Source organism: Squalius cephalus (genome assembly GCF_949319135.1).
Source record: "Squalius cephalus genome assembly, chromosome: 2".
NCBI lineage: Eukaryota > Metazoa > Chordata > Actinopteri > Cypriniformes > Leuciscidae > Squalius > Squalius cephalus.
Genome location: NC_137123.1, coordinates 47,334,398 through 47,359,173, shown reverse-complemented (window position 1 = coordinate 47,359,173; position 24,776 = coordinate 47,334,398). Strand labels below are relative to the sequence as shown.

Genomic DNA, 24,776 nt, shown 5'->3' with positions numbered 1-24,776 from the left:
GCCCTCAGCCACCTCTGAATATTATCTGCTACAGTTCGGCCCTTTCGTTTGACGCTATGTTGTTTTTAAAGTGTATTTAGACTTATGACACGCTAACTAATACGTAATTCACATTGTAGGCTATAGTAAAAATGATATGGGCACTAAAGTGGTAGCCTAGGTCTAGACTAAACTTCCTTTTTCGCCCATTATTTATAATTCTGTATAAATAATAGTTTGGCAGATGGTGAATTATAGAGGACAATGTGAAACAGAAGTTTTTTATTGTCAAATAAGCATGTAAATATCGAAAGTAGTTTAACGATGCGTCTAAACACTAGATGGCGCACGTGTGCTTTACAGAAAGAACAGTGAAATATCGCGAGATATGTCTATTCTCGCTGTGGCTTTAATTCTCGCGGTATTTCCTCACTTCCTCCTCTTTCACTCCCTGTGTTCAACATGGCAGTCGGCAAGAATAAGAGGCTGACCAAAGGTGGCAAAAAAGGTGCCAAAAAGAAGATGTAAGTCACAAATGAAGCTCTCGACTTTGTCGTTATACTGTTATAAGATAATCTGTAGGATATTCGATGTTTTTGGGTAAAGGATGAGATCGATATATAGAGGATTGTATGTAGCGGTCCTGCTAGTCCGACTGGCTTACTGGTGGCCTGCGCTGTGTAATGTGTGCTCTGTTAACTTTCGGTCAGAGCTTGGTAGGTCCTAGTACTGTTTTCTTTTGTACTAGACCTACAAGTTACATTAAGTATTTATATTCAGCAAAAATTAGGAAGTTAAACTGACAATGCTAACATAATGGGGCGCTAGCTAGTTTTCCAAACACTCTGCTGACCTAACGTAAGACTTGCAGTGACACATGTGTTAGATTCTTAAATTTTAATTTAGAGCTTTCACGTTTCTAGACACCACATCCGAAGTAAATTTAAGACAATGTTAGTATTTGCATTATAAAAATTAGCCTGTATTTCTCCTAAAAGTATTTACATGCATGTTTTGGCTTTCAGTGTGGATCCATTCTCCAAGAAGGACTGGTATGATGTCAAAGCACCAGCCATGTTCAACATCCGCAACCTGGGCAAGACTTTGGTCACCAGGACTCAGGGAACCAGTAAGTGCTTTTGTCCATGGTGTCTGTTTAAACACAGATTTGAGTAGTTAACCCTTCTGGGAAAGGGCAGATCTTGCTGTACAATAAATGCCATGCATCCCAATTGTTTGATACAAATTATTGCAGTGGGAATACATGATGACAGTAGTTTCCCAGATGAGAAATTATTACTGTTGTGATTATCACTTGGCATTCTCATAAAATCCATGTTCATTAGAACACTACAAACCACAGCAAATTTAACACTGTGTCACTGTAATCTAGGAATTGCCTCTGATGGTCTGAAGGGACGTGTTTTCGAGGTCAGTCTGGCTGATCTTCAGAACGATGAGGTTGCCTTTCGCAAGTTCAAGCTAGTCACAGAAGACGTACAGGGCAAGAACTGCCTCACCAACTTCCATGGCATGGACCTCACCCGTGACAAGATGTGCTCCATGGTCAAGAAGTGGCAGGTAAAAGCATACTTGCCACGCAGAAAGGCTTCATTGCTAAGGCACTACACTTTTCATTTCCATTCATATGCACGCAAATGCTAAAGACCGGAAATCAAGCTCATGTGAAGAAGTGTGCAAATTTGCTGTAGTCCACTTCCAAAGTTCAAATTTGTATCGCGGGAAGGCGTGTGACTGTTGAAAGATCGATACATTCCAGTGTGACATCTTAACTGAATTAAAAGAACAAAAACTTTAAAGGGATAGTTCACCCTAAAGTGTAAGGTAATTCATAAATTACTCAATTACTCATGGCATTCTAATGCTGCCTTTCTTTCATGACCTCAAAAGGATAAAAAAAAAAAAAAAAGTCCAGCTTGTTCAAATAATAGTGACCAGCATCAAGTTTTTTTTTTTTCATCACAATTAGACATGTTGAAAATTCAGCAATGAAAACGGTTAAGACAATAAAATGATCCGTCCACATGATGGCAAACCTGATTAACCGCTCTTGTGACGTTGAACAGATCGCTAGTAGGGGAAAAAAATGATTCTTAAATGCATCCCAATGCAGACTTGGACAATTCTGAATCGAATCACAAATGTCAAAAATCTATTTTCTAAATGTTAATTGTTAACGTAATGTTGACGGAACGCGAAAGGTGCCTGGACAGTCTGGCGTGCAGCTGTGCACATAATGGACGCATGATGGTTGAGAGCGAGAAATCTGACTGGCGCCCTCTGCATTAAAATCTAGCATAACTTTGGCTTCTATGAAGTTGAAAGGAAAAAGGACCTGGACAAGAGCCACACTTTATGCTAGTGGGGCTTGGGCGACGAGATCGCACTGGTTGATAAGAGCTGCAACTTCTGTTACATAGGCGCGCGAAACATAGAAAATAGAAAAAGCCACCGCTCATCCGTCAATAAAGTCTTGTAGTGAGGTGCTGCTAAACTAAATCATCATTGAAAATTGTACAAATACAGCAGCCGCACACTCAAAAACTGTGCAAAATCAATTTATTAGCAAGCTTTCGGTCTTGTGACCTTCTTCAGGCATACGCGAAACATCAAATGGCAAATGAAACGAAAGTTAAACGAAACTAAGCTATTCGTTTGAAACGTTCCGCACAGCGCAAGCTCAGAACAAGTTTACTCCTAGGCTGATCTCAATCACGCGACACAGTTATTACACAGCGCTGGGAGATCCAGTGAGAAAGCGTTTGAATTCACCGCAGAATTAATAACATCGCAGTGAGAAGCATTCAAATTCGGCACAGAATTCTGTTATAAACAACACATGTCAGATCAAACAGCGCTGACGTGGAAACCTTCTACCCAACTCAGAAAAGGCAAAGCGAATTACAAACTCTATCGCAACATTTATTGCCAAGTCAATTCCCAATATTTTTAATATTTAAACAAATGGAAGTAAATGCGTTATGGATCATTACAAATACTTTGCTTTAAAAGTACCAAATAGTCACACAGTGAGAAAGAAAATGTGATGGGCAGTAGAATGGTGGAAAATAGCAAAGTTATTAGATGCGACTTTTAAAAAAAAAATGCTTTTTAGAATGCTGTTTCATGTGTGTGACACGACATGCCTGCCAAAACACAAAAACAATAGGAAAAATAGTGCAATGTAATGCAAAAACCTGTAAAGAACTACTACTGTATGTTTGATATTTCAAGTTTGCCTGATGGTGACAGGCTCAACGGTGCTCAATTTTTCTGTACCCCTTTGGTATTGTGTTGTAGAATTGTGGTGTTCTAAGATCTTGATGCAAGTTCCTTTATTTTATTAAGTATTAAGTACTTGTCTAATTGGAAAAAGCTATTTGTACTGCAGCTATTTTCATATTTTTGTGCAGGCAGTTTTAAAATGCTAATTGTTCTTTCCCATTAGACAATGATTGAGGCCCATGTTGATGTGAAGACCACCGATGGCTATCTTCTCCGTCTGTTCTGCGTGGGCTTCACCAAGAAGCGCACCAACCAGATTAGAAAGACCTCCTACGCTCAGCACCAGCAGGTCCGTCAGATCCGCAAGAAGATGATGGAAATCATGACCCGTGAGGTCCAGACCAATGACCTCAAGGAGGTGGTCAACAAACTGTACGTATAATGTTTTCCGTCTCTTTTATGGCATTACAATTTTGTGTTAGATAGGGAAGTTGGGCCCTGCCCCTGGAGGTCCATCTTCCTGTGTAATTCAACTTGCATCCCTTATTTATAACCTATTGAGCCAGCTAGTTAAGGTCTTCAGTATAAGTGTGAGATTTACTCTGGTTGAAATACTTGATTGACAATATTATAGGTTGTGGTCAAATAATTTCTTAATGTTTTTCAGTATTGATTTGTGTAGATGTCTGTCTTTATTTGTAACAAGTCCCAAAATATATCTTTAGCATAACTTTTGATTGCTGAGGTCATGGAGATTAAGCAGGGGGTGGAGTAACTCTTTACCTGGGTTTAAACCTGAAAGCTTTGTTGGTTGTCATGATCTATAACTGTTAAGCAGCTGTGTGCAAGTAATGGTTCTCTCTCCTATTGTTGCGCAGGATTCCTGACAGTGTAGGCAAGGACATTGAAAAGGCCTGCCAATCCATCTACCCTCTACATGACGTCTATGTCAGGAAGGTTAAGATGCTGAAAAAGCCCAAGTTTGAGCGTAAGTGAAGTTGTATGATGAACAACTTAATTTTCAGACTTAGCCTCTTTCTTTCTTTTTCTTTTTTTACATTTATACTCATGATGATTGACACTTAAATGTAGTTGTCAGATGTTGTAGCACAACTTCATGGTTTGATGCTTTTTAAGAGCAATATTTGGTTCATCCTATGGTTGTTGGACATTACTAAAGTTGTTTTAATTACATGAAACTTTCCCTCCTAAACTGACCAAATTAGTTTAGCATAAATCTTTGGACAATTTTTTTAGGTTTAGTATGAGTCGAGGGGAACTGAATATCCACTTGTGAATGTAGTATGAGTGAGTTAATGTATTTATTATCGTACAGTTGGTAAGCTGATGGAGCTGCATGGTGAGGGTGGAACCAGCAGTACTGCTGCTAAACCAGCAGAGGGTGACACTGGGGCCAAGGTGGAGAGAGCTGACGGATATGAGCCCCCCATCCAGGAGTCTGTCTAAAACTTCCAACACAAGCAGCTGGTGTCAATAAACATGTAAATTTGACTCTTTGCATACTGTTATCTTTTTCTTTTTTCCTCAGAATATATCACAGTATACATCACATCAAACCTGCTGAACATCATGGTCATGCTTTTATATCTCCGTCAGAAATATCACAATCTATTTTGACATGCTAGAATTGAGACAGTGGTGCCATATTTGGTGGAATTGGTAGTATTGCAGTAAAGTTTTCATTTTCAAATCTGACATGCTTTTGCCCACATCAACTTTTGATTTTGCTAAATTTTCATGTTTGTACTATAGCGTTCTTTTAACAAGCTTTCAGGGTTCCTACACTATGGAATTTGTTTTTTGTAATTTCCAGGTCTGGTAGTATGGGGGTAAAAACAAAGAAACCGCACTGAGTAGAAGAGAGAACACCGGTGGTGCCATTCATCAACATAACTTTTCAAACTACACATTCTCAGCATGATTACGTTCATTGTTTTGCTTTAGTAAAAGTTATATATCAAATATAAAAGGGGAATCTATTAAACGGTGGCTGTCAAATGATGCTTTACTGAGCTTAACAGCTTTGGCTAAATTGTAATATAAACACAATGCTTTTGGCTATTTAAAAAAAAAAAAAATTGAGTAATGCTGCACGTTTCAAGGCACTTCTGTGGGCCTTGAAGTATACAACCATGTTGAATTTCAGACCCTAAAAATGCAAGCCCTGAAAGTTCTAGAACTGTTAATGCAATGGATATTTTTTAATTTTTTTTTCAATTAGGGCAATTCAACATGCGCTTTTTTTCAAATACATTTGTCATTATTTTACATCCATAGACATAAACAATGTGCAGGTGCTGGGGGTGCTCCAGGACAGGTTGGAAAACCCCTGCACTAATGGTGTGCTGTAATACTACATCAAAATCATTATCCTAACCTTTATCTTCAAAGCAAAATCTCAGCTAGCCAGACAGTGATTCTTATATGTATATACACAGTGCCAAACTGAATCACTGTATATACACAATAAACAGTGATTCATTTATTAAATATTGGTGTCTGGGATGCAGTACCATGTGTCACAATTTCAGCGGATAGCCCTGTCAGGAATTTGTTTAGACAATATGAAGCAAAAAAATCCTACAGAAACAGCTGATTTTTATTTAGGTTGATCAGCATCACGTAAATGATGACCAAAGGATTATAATTACTTATCAGTTAAGAGTTTGAAGGTGATTTGATAAACAATTCCGAGCAGAGTAGCATGACCCATTGTAAAAGGCTCTGCATGGAGTCACAACAGACCCTTCGTCACATGTTTATTATGTGCCATATAAATCTGGAGAACATAGGACCCTGGAAATACACTGAAGATATCCTTTCGTGAGCACACTTATGCAACCAAGTTTTTTTTTATTATTATTAATTTTTGCCACCTCAAAAGTTTCCATTTGTTTGTTACATGAATTTTGTTGGTTTCAATATTACATAAAAGGTTGAAAAAGATCTGACAATTTTACTTGGATGCATTTTTTCTCAAAAAGCTTTAACAGGGGTGTGTAGACTTTTTATAACCACTGTCACTACACTCTTCTAGCAATTATTTTGCAGAATAATTTAATACACAGTCAAAATATAACAAACATGTTAACAATTTTAAAACTATCAGATTTTAAATGTGGTCTAAAAAATTACAGAGAAGTCTGGTACTTTGAGTCTGAAAAATATCCAGGAACCCTGAACTTTACAGTTCATAATCTGCTCTTTCTACTGTCAATTACACATGACAGACGACAGAACTGGTGTAATACTCTACGGTTCGCAACCTTTTTGACTCAGAGGTACCTGGTTGTCCAGCACAATATTTGAAGTTAGATTATTTTTAATATTATAATTATTTTATCACTTTAAATACTTTAGTAATCCTGGAAGTTTGCCTTTGTCCCCTGGTTGAGAACCACTGCTCTATTCGCCAAGAAAATGTGTCAGTCAGTGTTGACACAAGATGACACTGGACATTTGTCTCTAGTAGTGTTTAAAAATGCTTCAATCTAAATGACACATAATATTTCTTAATTTAAAAAACTATTAATACTGTATATAGAAAAATAAGCAGAAATACAGTACAGATCGGACAAGTAACACCCATATTGCAGTTCATGAATATATTTTTAGGATACAATGGATATAGAATATTAACATTTATAAATACATTAGACAAAACCACAATTAAAATAAACTGGAAACAAGTCACACAAAAAACTTTCTTCTGAGGCTGCCTCTGATGAATCATTCTATTACCACTTCCTCCCACCTGCACAGAAAGAAAAAAGACAAAATATTTAAAAAAGCTAATAATTATGTAGTGAATAAAAACTTATTCTGAAAAAAAAAAAATCTGAGAGTATATTTCCTGCTCCTGCCTCCACTTACCTGTAGTAACCTCTACAAAGGCTTTGGGGAAGAAGCCTTCTCTGCCATTCATCCTTCCACTCCACCATTCATCATCTATGTGATCCGTGACCAGGATCCTGTCTCCCTGCTGGAAGGGCAGGTCCCCCTCTGTCTCCGCTGTGAAGTCATACAGTGCCACAGCCCACTCTTCAGCCTATAGAGACACATCAGACATCTCACAGATTGAACACTTCATATTAGAGGTCTTCACGGGTCCACTTCTATCTGAAAACCCGAGGTACGACCCGAGCGGGTTCGGGTTCAAAACGTTGATGAGTGCCTCAGACACCAGTGGGGTCTGATATTAGTAGCCTCTGGTCTTGGGTAATTTTAAATAAATATGCTTTTAAGAAAATGGACCTGTTTTAATAAAAAATATTATTTTAAATGTTTAGTTATTAAACAATATTTTATTACTTGAAACAAATACATATTCTATGATAACTTTATTATCCCACTTTCTCTATCCGCACTCTGCAATAGAGAATGTGAAGATGCATCACATCGTGTTGCATGCTGGGACGGCGGCGCCATCTTGTGAGGATCACTCACTGCTACTGATACTGAAATTGATACTGATACCTGCGTATCTTTTGTTTTGTTTGTTTAAATTGTTGAAATATAGTGGGGGAAAGAATGATATGGAGATGATGTCGCATTAATTTGCTATGATCTTGGACCTTGTTAAAAAGTGTAGGTTTTTTATTTGCAGTGGGCAGATGTTTAGTATTAGGTTATGTTGAGTAGAAATCAATAAAAACATGATTTTAAAGGTTAGTCATATGTACATAAAATAATCCTTTAGTAACAATAGCAGAAAAACAGCAGGATCCTCATTCATAACAATATGGCGCATGAACAAAACAGTTACCCAAAATTCAACATGGCGTGATGTCAACTTTACATTCTCGATATCGAGGCTTTCGAGAGAAAGAAATCTGGGATTTTCTCATTAATATTAACATTATATGTCATTTGAAGTGCAACATAAAGCTTATGAGTGGTTTGTCATGTTTGTACTCAAAACAATTGTGAAAATCCACGGAAAACACATTCTTTTTGACATTCACAAAGTAGATATAGGCTACATTATCTGGCAACATGGCTTAACAGTGTACAGTCATGGCCAAAAGTACTGGCAGTGGTATAATGTTGTTTCACAAAGTTTGCTGCTTCAGTTGCTGTTGTAGTGTTGATTCACATTGTTTTCAGATTATTGTGCAGAGTGATCAGATGCATTTTAAATAATTGCAAAAAATTGGCCAAAACAAAACAAACAAAAAAAAACCTTTATCATAACCCAAATTTCACAGTTTTTTGGCACTAATCATATCAGTACATGGGAAAGTGTGAACAAATACTAGTCAGGTGAAATCACATATCATTCTGATTGGATTATAAGAGCAGACTGATTGATATAAAAGGAGGGAAGAAGTGCTTCCGATCATAATGTTCTTGTGTTAGCAAATGTTACCTCCAAAGAAAGACGTTCAGCCATCATTGCTTTGCATCAAAATGGCCTCACATGCTGCAAAGAATATAGCACCTGAAAGAACCATTTACTGGATCATCAAGAACTTCAAAGAGAAGGCTTCAGGACGTCTCAGAGTGTCCAGCAAGCGACAGGACCTTCTCCTCCTGAGAATTCAGCAACAGAATCATGTCACCACCTGTGCAGAGCTTGCTTATTATTGGCAGCAGGTGGGTGCGAGTGAGGACAAGACTTTTGGACAACCGCCTGGTGTCAAGAAGGTCACTTCTCTTCAGAAAAAAATCAAGGACAGACTGGAATTCTGTAGAAGTACAAGGTTTGGACAGCAGAAGACTTGTGCAAAGTTATTTTCTCTGGTGAAGCCCCCTTCCAACTTTTTGGGACATCTGGAAAACACTACCTGTCCTGTGTCATGCCAACAGTGAAGCATCCTGAAAGCATCCATGTGTGGGGTTGCTTTTCATCCAAGGGAGTGGGCTCTCTCACAATTCTGTCCAAAAGCACTGAATAAAGAATGGTATCAAACGTCCTACAAAAGCAACTTTTCCCAACGATCCAGGAACAATTTGGTGATGATCTGTGCATTTTCCAGCATGATGGAGCACTGTCACAAGGGTGATTGTGAAAGTGATAATGATAATGAGTGATAATGAAGTGCCTCAGAGACCATTAAATTAAAATTTTGGATACGTGGCCAGGCAATTCCCCGGATCTTAATCCCATAGAAAAGCTGTGGTCAATCCTCAAAAGGCGACTGGACAAGCAGAAGACCACAAATTGTGAATGTATCGCCATCAGTCAGGATTTGGCCCAGACGCTGATATCCTCCATGCCAGAGCGAATTGCAGAGGTTATGAAGAAAACGGGTCAACACTGTAAATATCTAATGAATGTTTTTGCCAATAAAAGCCTTTAAAACTTATGAAACGCTAATCATCGTTTTTCAGTATTCAAAAGAAACGTGAAAATATAATCTAAAAATACTGAAACAGAAAACTTTGCTAAATTTATGTCACTGCCAATACTTTTGGCCATTCTGTAGCTAACATAAATGTTATGAAGAAGGATTAGAGAGTGAATTTCATCTACAAATAAAGTAGGAAGATTGGGCAGAATTTTTAATTCTAAACCTGCTGTGGTGTTTCTTATTTGCCATCAGGCTGGGTCGGACCTGGGTCTAATTTTATCGGGTCTGTCTTGTCAGGCTTTTCTTTTTATCCTTTTTTATTAATTCATGCACGTCAGCTTTGGGTAAGAAGTGTTCAAGTACGGTTCGAGTACAGATCTTAGGACCAGAGAAGACCTTTACTTCATATTATGAAAAAATGTGAAGTGAATGTTGGATGTAGAAGTGTTTGTTTAAAAAAAAAAGTACACACAAAAATAAGGTCTTTTTTTTTTTTTGGTGCCATTTTTGTTTTCTCTGTTTTTGTTTTCCCTTTAAATTAAGTTTATTTTTCCAACCCCATTGGCAGATTTTTTGTTGTTGTAATTTTAAGCATACACTTTTTACAGAAAACAAGACTCAATATCTGATGTAAATTTTGCTTCTCAAGTAAATGTATCTTGATCTAAGAAATGGAAAACAAGACAAAAATACTGAGAAAGAAAATCAGTTTTTGCAGTGATAATCGAAAAACAAAAAATATAGGGTGGGGACTTGGTTCCATGTATTAGTTGTTGATTGGATTTTAAGATGTGGGTGTTGCACTCAAAAGTGCAAGGGGGTGGGGTTGCATAAGTCACCGGAAAGTCCAGTTATGACATTTTAATAAAAAATTGTGAGGTCAAAAAAACGTTTTTGAAAGGAAACATGCATAGATTAATTTTTCACAATAAAATCTATAACAGTTATAGTTTTCATTTCATCTCAACTCACTACTACAGAAAAGAGATAATGTGACAGATGGGGGAATGATACCTCACTGGCGTTGTAAGACGTTTGTGTTTTAAACGAACCAGCCTTTCCTGAGAAATAAAACACAATATATTAGATCTATAGCCCAGAACAGAATATTATGTATCCAAACACATGCAATAAAAGTACAATTCATTACAAAATGCTGTGCAATTTTACATGTACACTAAAGATTGTCCCAAGTCCTTAAATTAGACATATTCTAGCCCAATTCAGCCAAATATTTCAATTCGCTTTGTTAACTCGACTGACTTCTCAAAGAGCCTGCACTAAAATCTATTTTACGAATGAATTTGACTTTATTACTATACAGTATACGGCTGTAAATTTGCACCATGAGCCAGAAAGAAGAGGAGCAGCTGTCCTCAAGAGGTGAATCTCCCTGTGCACTGCAGTGTAATGAATAATATGGAGGCCACAGTTTCATACAGCTCTTTAGATTCCCGCCATAGGGAGAACGGTCCACTCATTGAGTCATTGGGACGCTGATGCTGATACTAATCTACTGGTGTTATATGTAGATTAGCAATCTACAAATGGCTGGATTATGGACAGTTCTAGAGCAAACAATGTGCTGCTGTTTTATGAAACTGGAGTGGCAAATTGAAAATTCCTAGTTCAGGGCATTTCAGAATTGCATCAATTGGGTTTACAGTATTAGTATATACAGTATGAGCCATGAATGCTCAGCAGTATCTAGATCAAAATGTTTAAACATTAAATGAAACGTGCATAATTTATGGATATATTGTTTGGGGTCTTACCAGGCAGCGCAAATTTATTTTGAGCAGGTTTCTGCACTGTGGCTGGAGGAAGATCCTCAAGCACTTCCACATAGTTGAGAGGGAAAATGCCAACATGGCCATTCACTTCCCCACGAGCCCACTCCTCTCCCACATATTCTTTGAGCCAAATCATATCACCTTCAGAAAATGAGAGCTCATCGCTCCGCTCTCCGTCAAAGTCAAACCTTGCAACACACCTTGGATGGCTTCTGAGGAAAACATAGGGACATACAATATGACTTTGAAGGTAATCAGATTAATTGTCTACTTGTGTTTGTCAATCTAGAATAGCAAAATATCTGATTTAAAATGAAATCTGTTCATTTATTTTGTGATTGGGATTGGGAAAATAATTTATTTTGTGATTCTCACAATCGATTCCTGCGAGAATGAATTACCTGACAGGCTCAGGAGATGGTTTGGTTTTCCACTCACTTCTGGATGCTGGCGCAGATGTATCAGGCTTGTTCTGGAAAACAAGATTATTGGTACTGGAAGATACAAATGACTTTTATCAGTTCTACACAAACAAACTGTAAACACAATAGGACCTTTTTTTCTCAACAAATGGTCAACTACAGGAGGTGCTTAATCTTAATTGATAAAATGTTGACCGTCAATTTTATGAAGAAAAAATTAATAATATACAAACTGTTTCTGATACTTTTTGCAACCCTGTAACCTAAATTTGGTATAAATAATTTTAAAATAAAATTTGTGTGATTTTGTAATATTGTAGCTTTAACGTCCCGACGTCCTCTAGTGGGCCCTGTGCTCACTGCCCAGCACCAGGGAGCTCGATTGGCATTTCCCATTGAACACCAAAATTGGCAGGTCCGCCACTGGTGCCCTGTGGTTTTCACAAATGAGAGCAGGTTCACCCTGAGCACGTGACAGACAGGAAAGGGTCTGGAGAAGCCGTGGAGAATGTTATGCTGCCTGTAACATCGTTCAGCATGACCGGTTTGGTGGTGGGTCAGTGATGGTCTGGGGAGGCATATCCATGGAGGGACGCACAGACCTCTGCAGGCTAGACAATGGCACCCTGACTGCCATTAGGTATCGGGATGAAATCCTTGCATCCATTGTCAGACCCTATGCTGGTGCAGTGGGTCCTGGGTTCCTCCTGGTGCACAACAATGCCCGGCCTCATGTGGCGAGAGCATGCAGGCAGTTCCTGGAGGATGAAGGAATGATACCATTGAAGGGCCACCACGCTCACCTGACCTACATCCAATACAACACCTCTGGGACATTGTGTTTCGGTCCATCTGACATCACCTGGTTGCACCTCAGACTGTCCAGGAGCTCAGTGATGCGCTGGTCCAGATCTGGGAGGAAATACCCCAGGACACCATCCGTCGTCTCATTAGGAGCATGCCCCGACGTTGTCAGGCATGCATACAAGCACGTGGGGGCCATACAAACTACTGAGTACCATTTTGAGTTGCTGCAATGAAATTTCAGCAAAATTGACAAGCCTGCTGCATCATTTTTTCACTTAGATTTCCGGGGTGTCTTTGAATTCAATCCTCTGTAGGTTGATCATTTTCATTTCCATCAAACGATGTGGCATCCTTTCGTTCATAACACATTACCCAGTCCATATTAGTATAGATATCCAGCATGATATTTTTCCCTATTGAGATCTGATGTGTTTTCAAAGTGTTCCTTTAATTTTTTTGAGCAGTGTATATAAATATTGTGTGATAAAATATATGATAAAATGTGTGTGTGTGTGTGTGTGTGTGTGTGTGTGTGTGTGTGCGTGTGTGTGTGTGTGTGTGTGTGTGTGTGCGCGTGTGTGTGTGTGTGTGTGTGTGTGTGTGTGTGTGTCAAGTCAAGTCAAGTCAAGTTTATTTATATAGCGCTTTTCACAACATAGGTTGTATCAAAGCAGCTTCACAGTAATAAATTAAAACAATACATCAATGTTTGTTTCTAATGGAACATCCATGTTTGGTAATGCTGATCAATAGTATCGTTGATTGATTAGTTAAATTAAATATCCAAATATCCCCAACTGAGCAAGCCAAAGGCAACAGTGGCAAGGAACCGAAAAACTCCATCAGGTGACCTGATGGAGAAAAAAAAACCTTGGGAGAACCCGGGCTCAGTCGGGGGCCAGTTCTCCTCTGGCGTTTATGAACTAGAGACCGGATTTAACTGTAAGATTAAAAGTATTATATGAATGCCTGGCTGAAGAGATGCGTCTTTAATCTAGTTTTAAACTGGGAGAGCGAGTCTGAGCAACGAACAGTATCCGGAAGACTATTCCAGAGTTTTGGAGCTAAATGTGAAAATGCTCTCCCTCCTTTGGTGGATCTGGATATCCTAGGTATGACCAAAAGCCTCGAATTTAGTGACCTTAAAGAGCGCGATGGATTATAGGGCGATAGAAGATCGGTTAAATAGACTGGAGCTAAGCCGTTTAGGGCTTTATAAGTCAGTAGCAATACCTTGTAATTAATACGGGACTTTATAGGTAACCAATGTAGTGATGATAAAATTGGTGTTATATGATCATATTTTCTTGATCTAGTTAGAACTCTAGCGGCAGCATTTTGGACTAACTGTAGCTTGTTTATTGAGGATGCAGGACAACCAGCTAATAAAGCATTACAGTAATCTAGTCTCGAGGTCATGAATGCATGAACTAACTTTTCTGCGTCAGAAACTGATAGCATATTACGTAGCTTAGCAATGTTTCTAAGGTGGAAAAAGGCTGTTTTTGTAACATATGAAATATGATTTTCAAAAGACAGGTTGCAGTCAAGTATAACACCCAGGTCTTTTACTGTAGAGGATGAAGTAACAGGACATCCTACTATGTTAAAGTTGTATTGTGAGAGGTTTTGTGGGTGGTTTTTTGAACCGATAAGTATTACCTCTGTCTTATCTGGATTTAATAAAAGAAAATTGCGCGTCATCCAATCTTTTATATCTTTAACACACTTTGGATAATTTAGCGTTTTCATCTGGCCGTGATGAAATATAGATTTGAGTGTCATCAGCATAACAATGGAAACTAATTCCATGTTTCCTTATAATATTTCCAAGTGGCAGCATATATATTGAGAATAATAGAGGGCCTAACACAGATCCCTGCGGCACTCCATAGTTTACTGGAGTTATGATCGATTTTTCTCCATTTAAATAAACAAAATGGTAGCGGTCAGATAAATACGATCTAAACCAGCTTAATGCTTGTCCTTGAACACCAGTATAATTTTGTAGTCGATCTAAGAGTATTGTATGATCTATAGTATCAAATGCAGCACTAAGATCAAGTAAAACTAGTATTGAGATATAGCCTTGGTCAGAAGCTAAAAGTAAATCATTTGTGATTTTAACGAGCGCAGTTTCAGTGCTATGATGCGGTCTGAATCCAGACTGAAACTTTTCATAGATGTCATTTTCTTGCAAGAAAGAGCCCAGTTGAGCGGACACAACTTTTTCTAGTATTTTAGACATAAAAGGTAGATTTGAAATGGGTCTATAATTTGCTAGATTATGTGGATCTAATTGTGGTTTCTTAATGAGAGGTTTTATAACTGCCAGTTTAAATGTTCTTGGAACATAACCTAATGATAAAGACGAGTTAATAATATTGAGGAGAGGCTCTTCCACTACAGGTAACACTTCCTTCAATAGTTTAGTTGGTATAGGATCTAGTAAACATGTTGTTGTTTTAGATGAAGTGATAAGTTTATTTAACTCTTTTTGTTCTATAGTTGTAAAGCACTGTAATTGTTCTTGCGGGGTGATAGTGTGTGTGTAAAAATACTGCAGAATAAATAACAAGATTGTCAGTTTAGCCTAAATGAAGATATCACTCAGTAGGGACTAGTTAATTTTAAACAAAATATTTGTTAAAGTTTACTAAATTGATTACAAAAAAAAAAAACTTTGTAAAAACTGAGAAAATGTTATCAGATTATATATACTTGCTGTAGAAAGGGTCCAAATAATATCAATATTCAATTCAATATCAATATTTTTTTAATGTTTTAAATCTGGGATTTGATGGGATTTGTTCCACTAATGCTTTAAAATAAGTCACAGGACATCATCTACTGTACTAAAATTCCCTATACAATATTTACCAGTGTCTTGACGTAGTTAATGGGGAAGAACCCAGACACATTTCTGCATGTTCCTGTGTACCAGTCACTGTCCAGCTGTTCTACATTAGACACCACATCTCCAGCCTTTAAAGTCAGCTCTCCCGGCCCCTCTGAAACACAAACACATAAACATGTATGATTATTTTATGAGCTGCCTCACAATTGCGATTTTAAAAGAGATGCGTTTAATGAATGATTTTACAGAAAAAAAATTAAACAGTACTGTATGTGGTGATTATACTTTGCAAAAAGCACTATGCATAAATATACTTGCTTGGAAAATAGACCTTTGTTTTCTTACACAGAACAGAACTGTCTCACCTGGAGTGAAGTCATACAGGGCTTGCACTTGTAGTGATCCAGTATTTTCCACCATGCCACTAAAAGAACTATTTTTCTGTGAAACACATTGAGAGGCAAGATAGTATGCTGACATTACAAGACAGAATAGTAAACTTAAAATATTTCAGGAATAATTCACTTGCTTACTATTACAACCAATATTCAACAAACACTGATGCAACTATTGATTACCCATGGTACTGGATTGTTGGGTAAATCTGTTAAGGGTGTGATAATCTTCATATGTGTTTTCTGCACTGTGCCCTTAGCGTTTCCTACTTGACATTCATAGTTTTTGCTGTCTAATTCTTCAAGTAAGACAAGGACTTCATTTTTCTGTAGGGAATAAAGAATAGAAATGCTTACATTTCTAATAACTGAAACTCACTGACACTGACAAAACCATCAGTAACTTAAGAAGACGGTACTATGGGCTAATGTGAATGTAATGACTTTGAGGTCACCTGAAAGGAGAGCTCCCCAGTGTTAGTGCCATTGTAGTCAAAGTCAGCAATGCCGTGGGGGATCTCAAGCTGTGTAAAGAGTACAGAATTGCATAATTTTTTTTCAGTTCTTTTGTAATATTATTAAAGCTACTCTATGTAACTTTTTTGAGAAAAAAATAAACATCTTCCAAACCATGACTTGTCTTTACCCAGATACACTGATAAAAAATAAAAAATAAATCATATTTTAGAGCGGTCGGGACAAATTGCATATACGTCATTCACCTGTGTAATAAAACCTGAACAGCTTTTCAGAGGTGGCAAGAACTCTGAGATTTGAAGATCAAAAGCGACCCAGAGATGCTTTTTTTACTCAACAGGTAAGATATTTTACTGAACTGATAGATATCCATGTAGCTCTCTTAGTAGCATGAGCTCCTTATAACATTTGACCAAATTATACTAGCAATCAATATGTCTACTGTTAAAGTCACCATGAAATCTAAGTTGACAATTTTTAATGTTTTTTTAGGGAATATATTGCTTCTTATAAATGATTTACCCGTGCACAGTGCACACCATTATAATTTTTTTAATTTATGTTCCCTAATAATTTTAAATCAAAATAACTTTTCCCTCCTTAACTTTTCTTGACAGGACAACCCATCACTCACATAAGATCACAGCACTTGCAAACCACAAGGATCCAATGATCCAATCAGTTCCTGAAGGACCAGGGCTGGATTTCCCGAAACCTTCTTAACGCTATGTCGTTATTAAGTTATACCTTAAGCTGTACCTTATCGTTAATACGCGTTTCCTGAAACGTTCTTAGTTAAGTATACCTTCTGTAAGTCATATGTTTGGAAGGTTGGTCTGGACCACTCTTAGCTTTACCTTATCACGGTTGACAACCTATACGAATGTAATTCTGAAGTTGTAATACACCCAGTGCAACAGGCTAATTCAAGTGTTTTCATGATTGTTGAACACTGATTGTTGTTAGCTTTTTAATTATATTATTCAAAAGGTACATCAGCTGGCAAACCATTAGGCAGTAAAGGCTTAGGAGTCAATTTAAAGGGAATGATTGTGGTGGGGAGTTTGCTCAAACTATGGCAGCGATGCAGCGAATAGGTGTGCTAAAAGACGAGGCCGTCCGCAGAGCGCTTTCAAAGGCCAGTGAAAGCATACTGCCAGTTAAGCCTATTCGGACGGTAATTGTTTCTCATGGGGTCGTACGGTATTTTCAACATTTACAGGGGTAAGTCTGTGATTTTATTGCCATCCGAATCCATAATGTCAGTGTTTTTTCTCACCCAACCCGCGTAAAAATCCCAGACCAAATTACCTACTGTTTTTTGACAAACACTAAGGTCGTGTGGTGATTTAATTGCCGTCCGAATCCAAATCTCTGAGTTTACAAGAAGAGATTCAAAATTCACTGTTTAAATCCTTTTTGATCACTGCCGAACACTGTAATGCTGGAAAGTATTTACAAGAACAATATTTCACCACAGCTTCACCTCAGCGATCAAAAATGGGAAAGAGAAGAGAGCACGTAAACATTTTAAATGGGCAGTTATTGTGGCAGCAATATATGATACAATTTTAAAATATGTAGGCTAGGCTATTATAGGCTATTATAGTTTGGATTATTTTTTATAATATCCCATGAGTCCTAATAAATGCAATTTCAACTATTTCTGTAGTGCTTCTTTTATAAAGAACACCGCTTTCTCACATAACGCAGTGAAGCAGCCCCTGCATGAGTGAATAATTGATTCTCGAGTCATCGATAACAAATTCAGCACCATCGCCACAGACAGCACCTGGTAACGTCGCACGTAAGAAGGTATATCTTAAGCAACTTCCTAAGGTATGGTTCAGGGAACACGCCTAGAAATGGTATACCTTTTAGTTAAGTTATACCCTTTGAGTCTTCATATCGCGCTAAGAGACAACAGCCCAGGTCAAGTCTCGCACTAGGCACTACATTTTTTCTTGTTTGAGAAGCTGTTTCACTCGCATATACATCACTGTAAGGAAAAATATAGTATTGCAATTTCAGTTTCATGATGACTTTAAGGACTTTTAATGTAGACTTTTGTTACTTGATTTATTTATCAAGACTTTATTAAGTCAAAAACAAGAGTGTAAAATATGGCACCTGCTCAGATTACATCACTTTTAGATTTCCATGTGTACACTGGTGCCGTGAACCACATTCCTCTGCGCAGAGGAGCAGAGGCGAAGCACAACCAAAACAATGTTTTATTTTTTAACCATTAGAAGGCAAACATTTACATAGTGTGACTTTCAATCAAGAAAATATGCAAGTAAAATAACATCTCACTGTGTATTTGTTGTAAAGACGATGTCCAGGGTTGGGTCTAGGCGGTAGAGCAGGTCCCTTTTTCGAAGCTCTGCGGTTTTGTTGCTGCCATTGAGGTTGTTGTTGTTTTGCTGGGACTATTTGTGAAAGTCCCGGATCTGAGGGCTTACGTTGGGAGCCATCTTTTCGTGGAGGAGGTGGTCTTCCCGGGCCTGTTTTAGCTGGTGGGGGGCGAGGAGGCAGAACCTTTCCTCCACCGGGCCTGAAATATTATTTACACAGAATTTAAGGGCACATTACCAGAAGTGTCCACATGTTATCAGCATTGAAACTCTTTATTCACTGGCTCATACTGCCAACCCATATATCCATTGAAAAGAAAAACGCATAAAGGCACATTTATAAGGTTGAGAAACCGAAATTAGGACAGCTGTGAATAAATACAGGATTCAGTTACCGTGGTGGAAGAGACATGTCAGATGAGAAATTCAAGTCCTGAGGGGAAAAAAAAAAAATCAAGAACAAAAATATTCAATGTTTAAGAGAAGTCACTGTTTTCTTTCAAGACATATTTTATACAGTACAGTAACAATGTAAATACAGAATACATCATAGAATAAGATAATATTGTTCATGGTTTGTCACAATTGTTTAAGATAGAAATACAATATTTGGAAAATATCACATTTGGAAGGTAGCAGTAGATTATTATTATTATTATTATTACAGTTTATTACATGGCTTGGTTGAATTCTAATGTTGAATGCGGTCTGTTATTTCTTGATAACAGACCGCTGCTAAGTATAACACACCGTTGCCATGAAAAACAGAGTGTTGCTATGAACGCAGGATTCTAACCGTAGAGACGGAACGGACTATTTTCTTTAGCGGAAGCAATACAATCATTTTTAAATCAATAAACTCCTTTTTAAATCAATATTTTGTGTCAAATTATTGATTTATTTGGTAGGTAGCCATGTAATAAGCGGAATAATGTAGAGCGTGGCGGTTGTTATAGCGAATACAACCCCTTCAGGCTGATTCAAGACCCCTCCGCTTCGCGTTGGAATCCTGATCAGCCTGTCGGTACACATAATACCCAAAATCGAGCATACACTACATAGCTAGAAGCATCTGTATTCACATACTTGCAGAATATGTTTCAGACCTGAGGAAAAAGTGGACAAGAAAAACAAAGAAAAGTCCCTATTATAACGTTTAAAACAGCATTTTATCCTAATCGCCCACTGCTTTAGTGCTTGTTGCACAGCTGTTGCAGTTTTATAAGGTCTTACTTTGCGAGCGGGTTTAGCAGGTGGAGGTGGGCCGCCCACAGGTTTTTGTACAGGTAAAGGAGGAGGAAAATCTGCCGTTTCTTCAGGGTCTGAAAAGCAGAAATCCATTCACTTACCATGCAATAATGCATCATATTTTTATAGAGAATATTAAGTTTGGGGGGGACATAATACTTTTATACAGCATGGATGCATTAAATTGATTAAAAGTGACAGTACGTTCTTTTAAATTACATACATACAATGTATCATGGTTTTCACAGTTCTTGAGCTGCACAACTGTTTTCAACACTGATAATAATTAGAGATGTTTCTTGATCACCAAATGAGCATATTAGAATAATCTGTGAGGCATCATGTGACATTAAAGAGTTTGACTAATCATGACTACTTAAAATTCACTTTTGTCATCACATAAATAAATTACATTTTAAAATATGTTTGATCAAATAAATGCAGCCTTAATGAGCATACAAAACTTTTAAAAAGAATCTTACTTACCAAAAACTTTTGAACTATTAGTACATCTACTTAGGGTATAGGCTAAGCAAGCTGTCTAAGGCAAAATTGATTCAATGGCCAATTGGAATTGTTCATGACAGGGACATCGTTTACATCAACCATCCTCAAAAAACAAAAACAAAAAAAAAACACATAAAAATAGATCTCAAACGTTTTTTTTTATTTGTTGTTGTTGTTTTTTAAACTGAGGACTTCATGTAATAGAAATACAAGCTTCACATTTATACATACACCTGTGCACGTCTAGCATGCTGGGCTTCCATTCCTATTAAGTACAACTGAACATTGCATAATTAATGGTTCTGTTTTGGGGAGCGTTTCCCATACAACGATGTACTCACTGCTTAACTACCATAGTACGATGCATTGTGGAAGAAATCATCTGGCTAGTCACGACTGTTTCCTGAAACCGTACTGTCGCAAATTTGTCGTTCAACCACGTTGGTTAATGATGTCATGCAGGTGGTTGAGTAATAACTTATTTTTCCAATTAGTCCATTTGAGATTTAATTAATGCTAAATTTGTTTTGCAATAAATAACAGACATGGCATCTTTTTCTTAGTTATTTTGCTTTATTTCAAGATTCAATCGTAGGCTCATTCTTACCATGTCCGCACATGCGCACTCTTAAAAAATGGTGCTTTAAATATCTTGACAAACTAAAAGAAGTAAACAAAGTAAATTTGTATATATTAAAAATAAAAGATATGTCATGCAAACAAAAAACTATGCTTCTAACCACAGCTGTAGTTCCAACCACAAAACTTTGCGATGATGTTCCTTGTAACTATGGTTTCGGGAAACACAGACTCGTCGAACTATGCCAACTATACATACAACCGGCACATCCGGGAACTTCACTGTCAATTTCGTAACCGCCCCTTTTTAGGGGAAAACAAGCCAGACTTCCCATAGACTTCAATACAAAATAGCGGCACAAAACAACGTCCGTACACAGCCGGCAGACGTGTATAACTTCCGAAATCACTTAGATGAAATATGTCGAGTAATTATATGTCCACCCTGCCTTCCATAGAGCGTGAACGATACATTTATAAACTTAATTTGGGCAACTTAAAAACATGTCCCTTTCATTCTACCAGCGTCAAATTGGTCTAACAACCCCACCCATTGGCCAGAAGTGTCTTACCTGGACATTTACTCGTACCTCATCGAGTCACCAGGTAGCCAGTGAATGATTTTACTACGGTTTTAAGAAGTAAACTTCTTTAAATGTATAATATTATGTCTTTATATATAGAGTAGCTACTGAGTGCACTTTTCTGTCCAGCCATACAACTAGCCTGATTTAGCTTTCGATAGCATCATCCGTAATTCATGATATATCCATAACAGCAAGATATTGATGATGATGGCAGGCAGAGATGGGCATAAATACATGGAAATGTATTTAAAATAAAATAAAAATACAAAATACTGTGTGGAAAAATTTAATTAAATACAAATACATAATAGGGGTAGCCTACTGTGTGAAAAAAAATGTTTAAATACAAATTACATGTTTGTAAGGGTTAGTACACGTCCTCAATCCGATACTGTGTATGGCGCTCGCCGGATTGTTTTCCCCTAAAAGTGGGCGTGAACCTTTTCAGAGACGTTCTATGACGCTACGCCGGTTGTATGTATGACAAAAACAGAACTTGCGACCATATTTGCATAACGATGCTTTCGGGAAACGCACCCCTACTGTATATATATATATCTGTTTTACTGTCATTGTGTTCTGTTTTCCCTGTTCTTATAAGTTTCCATAGCTCCTAATTAATTACACACCTGTTTCTGTTCACTAGCTCTCCCTTGTATTTAAGTCCTTATTTTCCTTTGGTCAGTGTTCCGTCGCATTTGCTTTACGTGATTATGGATTAGTCTAGCTCTTGAGTTTTCCAACATGTTTCTGTTGGATTTATTAAAAGACTGCTACTGCTCTGAATCTCCTGCATCGTGTACTTACAGCCACACACACCTTACAATAATGGAATGGGTAAGATTTGAGATTTAAGAGCTGCAGCAAAAGGGAAGATTATGACTGTATAACGACTTAAATTTTTGTCTTTTCTTCACACAAAGCTATCGTATGTCTTCAGAAGACTCCAAATATATGACCTACAAACAGTACAACACAAGGAGTTTTGGAGCTTGACAGCCATGATCTATGTGGTATGGTTCAATCATAGGCTCATTCATATATTTATATATGAATGTGTATTAAAAGCACACAGGCAATTTTAAATAGTTCCTCACATATAAATACAATGGCTATTAATGACTCACTTTTTTCTGTTTTACTGGGGACTCTGATGACTGTGGGTCTCCTGGTCACTCCCTGCATGCTTGATCCTATGTAGGAGAATCCCCCTTGATAGGCAGTTTTAGTGGGAGAGTGGTCTGTGACAGAGATATATTAATTATCTGCATTACTCAATTTATGTATACACACAAATCCTGTATTGTGGTCCTTAAAACTTACTAATGGCAGCATCCACATTGTCATTGTTTAGCATGTTCGCTGTGGATGTGATGTTAGACAGAAGTGCGGTGGAGTTGTGGTTGTTAAGGTTCAACAGGTCTTTGCTGGGCTTGAGTGGCGGGGGAGGTCCTTTCAATACTACTTCCTCATCCTGGGAACTTACATTCTTAACTTTGACCAATGAAGGTCGCGATGGAGGAATGAGGGCCATCCTGAAGGGAGGCTGAGAGTCAGACTCATCTCTTGAGTTGAAGGATGGTTTTTTGAAAAGCTGAGGTCTTGGAGCTGGCATAGGTGCATCGACCTCTTCATATAAGTGACTATCAAATTGTGAAAACTCCTCTTCTTTGGGCTTTTTGAAAGAGGGCCGAGGGGCAATGGAAGGTTTTGGTGCCAGCACAGGTGGTTTGCTGTAAATATTTCGAGGACGGGGGGAAGGCACAGAGGTTTCATTATTCTCTAAGCTAGATTGACTTTCAAAGGCCTGGATTCTTGATCGGATGTTGCGGTCGCTGTGGAGGGAGGTCATGTTCTCACTTTGGTACTCTTCAGTTTGGTTTGTCTGCTCTCTTTGAATGTTGACAGGGTTACTCAGTTCACTTTGAGGTTCGGAGCTGAAGACATCTAAGAGATCCTTCAGATACTTTCCTGAATGGGCATCAGAATTCTCCAAAGGGGTTATAGGACAAACTTCCCAGCTGTCTTGCAGTGATATCAGAGGTTGCACATTGGTTGGTTGGTTGGTTGGGCACAGGGGTTTAGTTTTGGAGCGAGGCTGAGGAACCGGGCGTGGGCCTGGGGCTGGGGCTATATCGACGGTGGGTTGGGAATTGGGAGTGGATGTTGGGGACCTGGTTCGAGATTCTTGCGGAATGGGTTTGGGTTTAGGCAATGATGGCCGAGGTGGTTTTATTGGCTGCTTTGCTGAAACAGTAAAGACCAAACATAGAGTATCAGTTTATGGTTCACATTGATTTGTGCACTCCAAATCTTGTCAGTACAGACTAACCTCCACTGGGCTGTTGGTTCAGCTGCAGGGACGTGCCAGAATCTGGACCTGTGGCATTCTCCTCTAGTGAGTCAGTCTGTGTGGCAATAGTTGTTGTGTATAAGTGTTGTGGAGGTGGTGAAGGTGTGGTAACCTGCTCCTGGGTCTTCTCCTTGATCACCTGCTCATAGGATGGTGGGAGCTGAAGCACGAGAGAGGGGAATCACTCTTACGCAAGCATCAAACCAAGCAAACACGTCACGAGTGTGCAGGTGCAGAAACCATACAGTCCTAGAGAACAGAGTAGGGATGCACAATATATGTGGCACATTGATTTGGGTTTTGTTTGTGTTCATGTCATTTATTTTGTAATTCTCATAGTCATGGTTCCTGTTTGTCATGTGATTCCCTTGCCATCATCTGATCACGCTTTGAGCTTCCCTAGTCTTATGTGTCATGTTCTGATTGGTTGTTTGAGGTCATGTGTTTCTGTGTTCTGTGATTGGTTTATTGTTTGAATGTTCCTTGTTTAATGATTAGTCCTTGTGTATACATAGCCCTCATGTTACCATTGTCTTTTGTCTAGTTTTGATCAATGTAACCTGCTGTTAGTTGAGTTTGTTCCATGGTCAAGTCAAGTCTAGTCTCTGTTTATCCTGTATTCATTCATGTTTTTGGATTTAATTAAACTGCACATGGGTTCAATTCAACTCGCCTCCAGTGGACATTAGTTACAATATCGGCACTATATTGGTATTTTATTTATCAGTATTAGCCAATATTGAATGTTTACATATTGTACATTATAATGTTGGGAAATACAGCATACAGCACAAACTATTTGTTTTAGTTTGAGTGTGTTTTTGATTTGCTTATAGACCGTAGTGAAGCTTTAGA

The 24,776-nt window shown here is 38.1% G+C and overlaps 2 protein-coding genes across 3 annotated transcripts in view; one reads left to right on the top strand and one right to left on the bottom strand.

The window, feature by feature from the left end:
* The first annotated feature begins 388 nt into the window (after positions 1 to 388).
* Positions 389 to 4,737, top strand: rps3a (ribosomal protein S3A). Its single transcript, XM_079848708.1, has 6 exons — positions 389 to 503; positions 1,005 to 1,108; positions 1,373 to 1,560; positions 3,449 to 3,657; positions 4,104 to 4,213; positions 4,562 to 4,737. Exons 1-6 carry the CDS (start codon positions 442 to 444, stop codon positions 4,690 to 4,692), a joined length of 804 nt encoding a protein of 267 aa, XP_079704834.1. The 5' UTR covers positions 389 to 441; the 3' UTR covers positions 4,693 to 4,737.
* Positions 4,738 to 6,081: 1,344 nt separating this feature from the next.
* sh3d19 (SH3 domain containing 19) overlaps positions 6,082 to 24,776 on the bottom strand; it is a 33,904-nt gene continuing 15,209 nt past the window's right edge. Inside the window, exons 6-20 of one of the 2 annotated variants that reach the window (XM_079848684.1) lie at positions 23,901 to 24,081; positions 22,892 to 23,815; positions 22,696 to 22,809; positions 19,881 to 19,969; positions 19,043 to 19,080; positions 18,607 to 18,847; positions 16,269 to 16,337; positions 15,997 to 16,140; positions 15,784 to 15,859; positions 15,442 to 15,572; positions 11,734 to 11,804; positions 11,315 to 11,544; positions 10,554 to 10,600; positions 7,120 to 7,294; positions 6,082 to 7,000 (exon numbers count right to left, since the gene is read on the bottom strand). In XM_079848684.1, coding sequence (XP_079704810.1) covers positions 6,984 to 7,000; positions 7,120 to 7,294; positions 10,554 to 10,600; positions 11,315 to 11,544; positions 11,734 to 11,804; positions 15,442 to 15,572; positions 15,784 to 15,859; positions 15,997 to 16,140; positions 16,269 to 16,337; positions 18,607 to 18,847; positions 19,043 to 19,080; positions 19,881 to 19,969; positions 22,696 to 22,809; positions 22,892 to 23,815; positions 23,901 to 24,081 — 2,547 coding nt within the window. In that variant the 3' untranslated portion in view covers positions 6,082 to 6,983. The remainder of the gene's footprint in view (positions 7,001 to 7,119; positions 7,295 to 10,553; positions 10,601 to 11,314; positions 11,545 to 11,733; positions 11,805 to 15,441; positions 15,573 to 15,783; positions 15,860 to 15,996; positions 16,141 to 16,268; positions 16,338 to 18,606; positions 18,848 to 19,042; positions 19,081 to 19,880; positions 19,970 to 22,695; positions 22,810 to 22,891; positions 23,816 to 23,900; positions 24,082 to 24,776) is intronic. The other variant, XM_079848683.1, reaches the window with a different exon arrangement.

Coding starts and splice junctions, on each gene's coding strand:
- rps3a (XM_079848708.1), top strand. CDS start 442: ATGGCAGTCGGCAAGAATAAGAGGCTGACCAAAGGTGGCAAAAAAGGT. Junction 504..1,004: donor AAAGGTGCCAAAAAGAAGAT/GTAAGTCACAAA, acceptor TTTGGCTTTCAG/TGTGGATCCATTCTCCAAGA. Junction 1,561..3,448: donor CCATGGTCAAGAAGTGGCAG/GTAAAAGCATAC, acceptor CTTTCCCATTAG/ACAATGATTGAGGCCCATGT.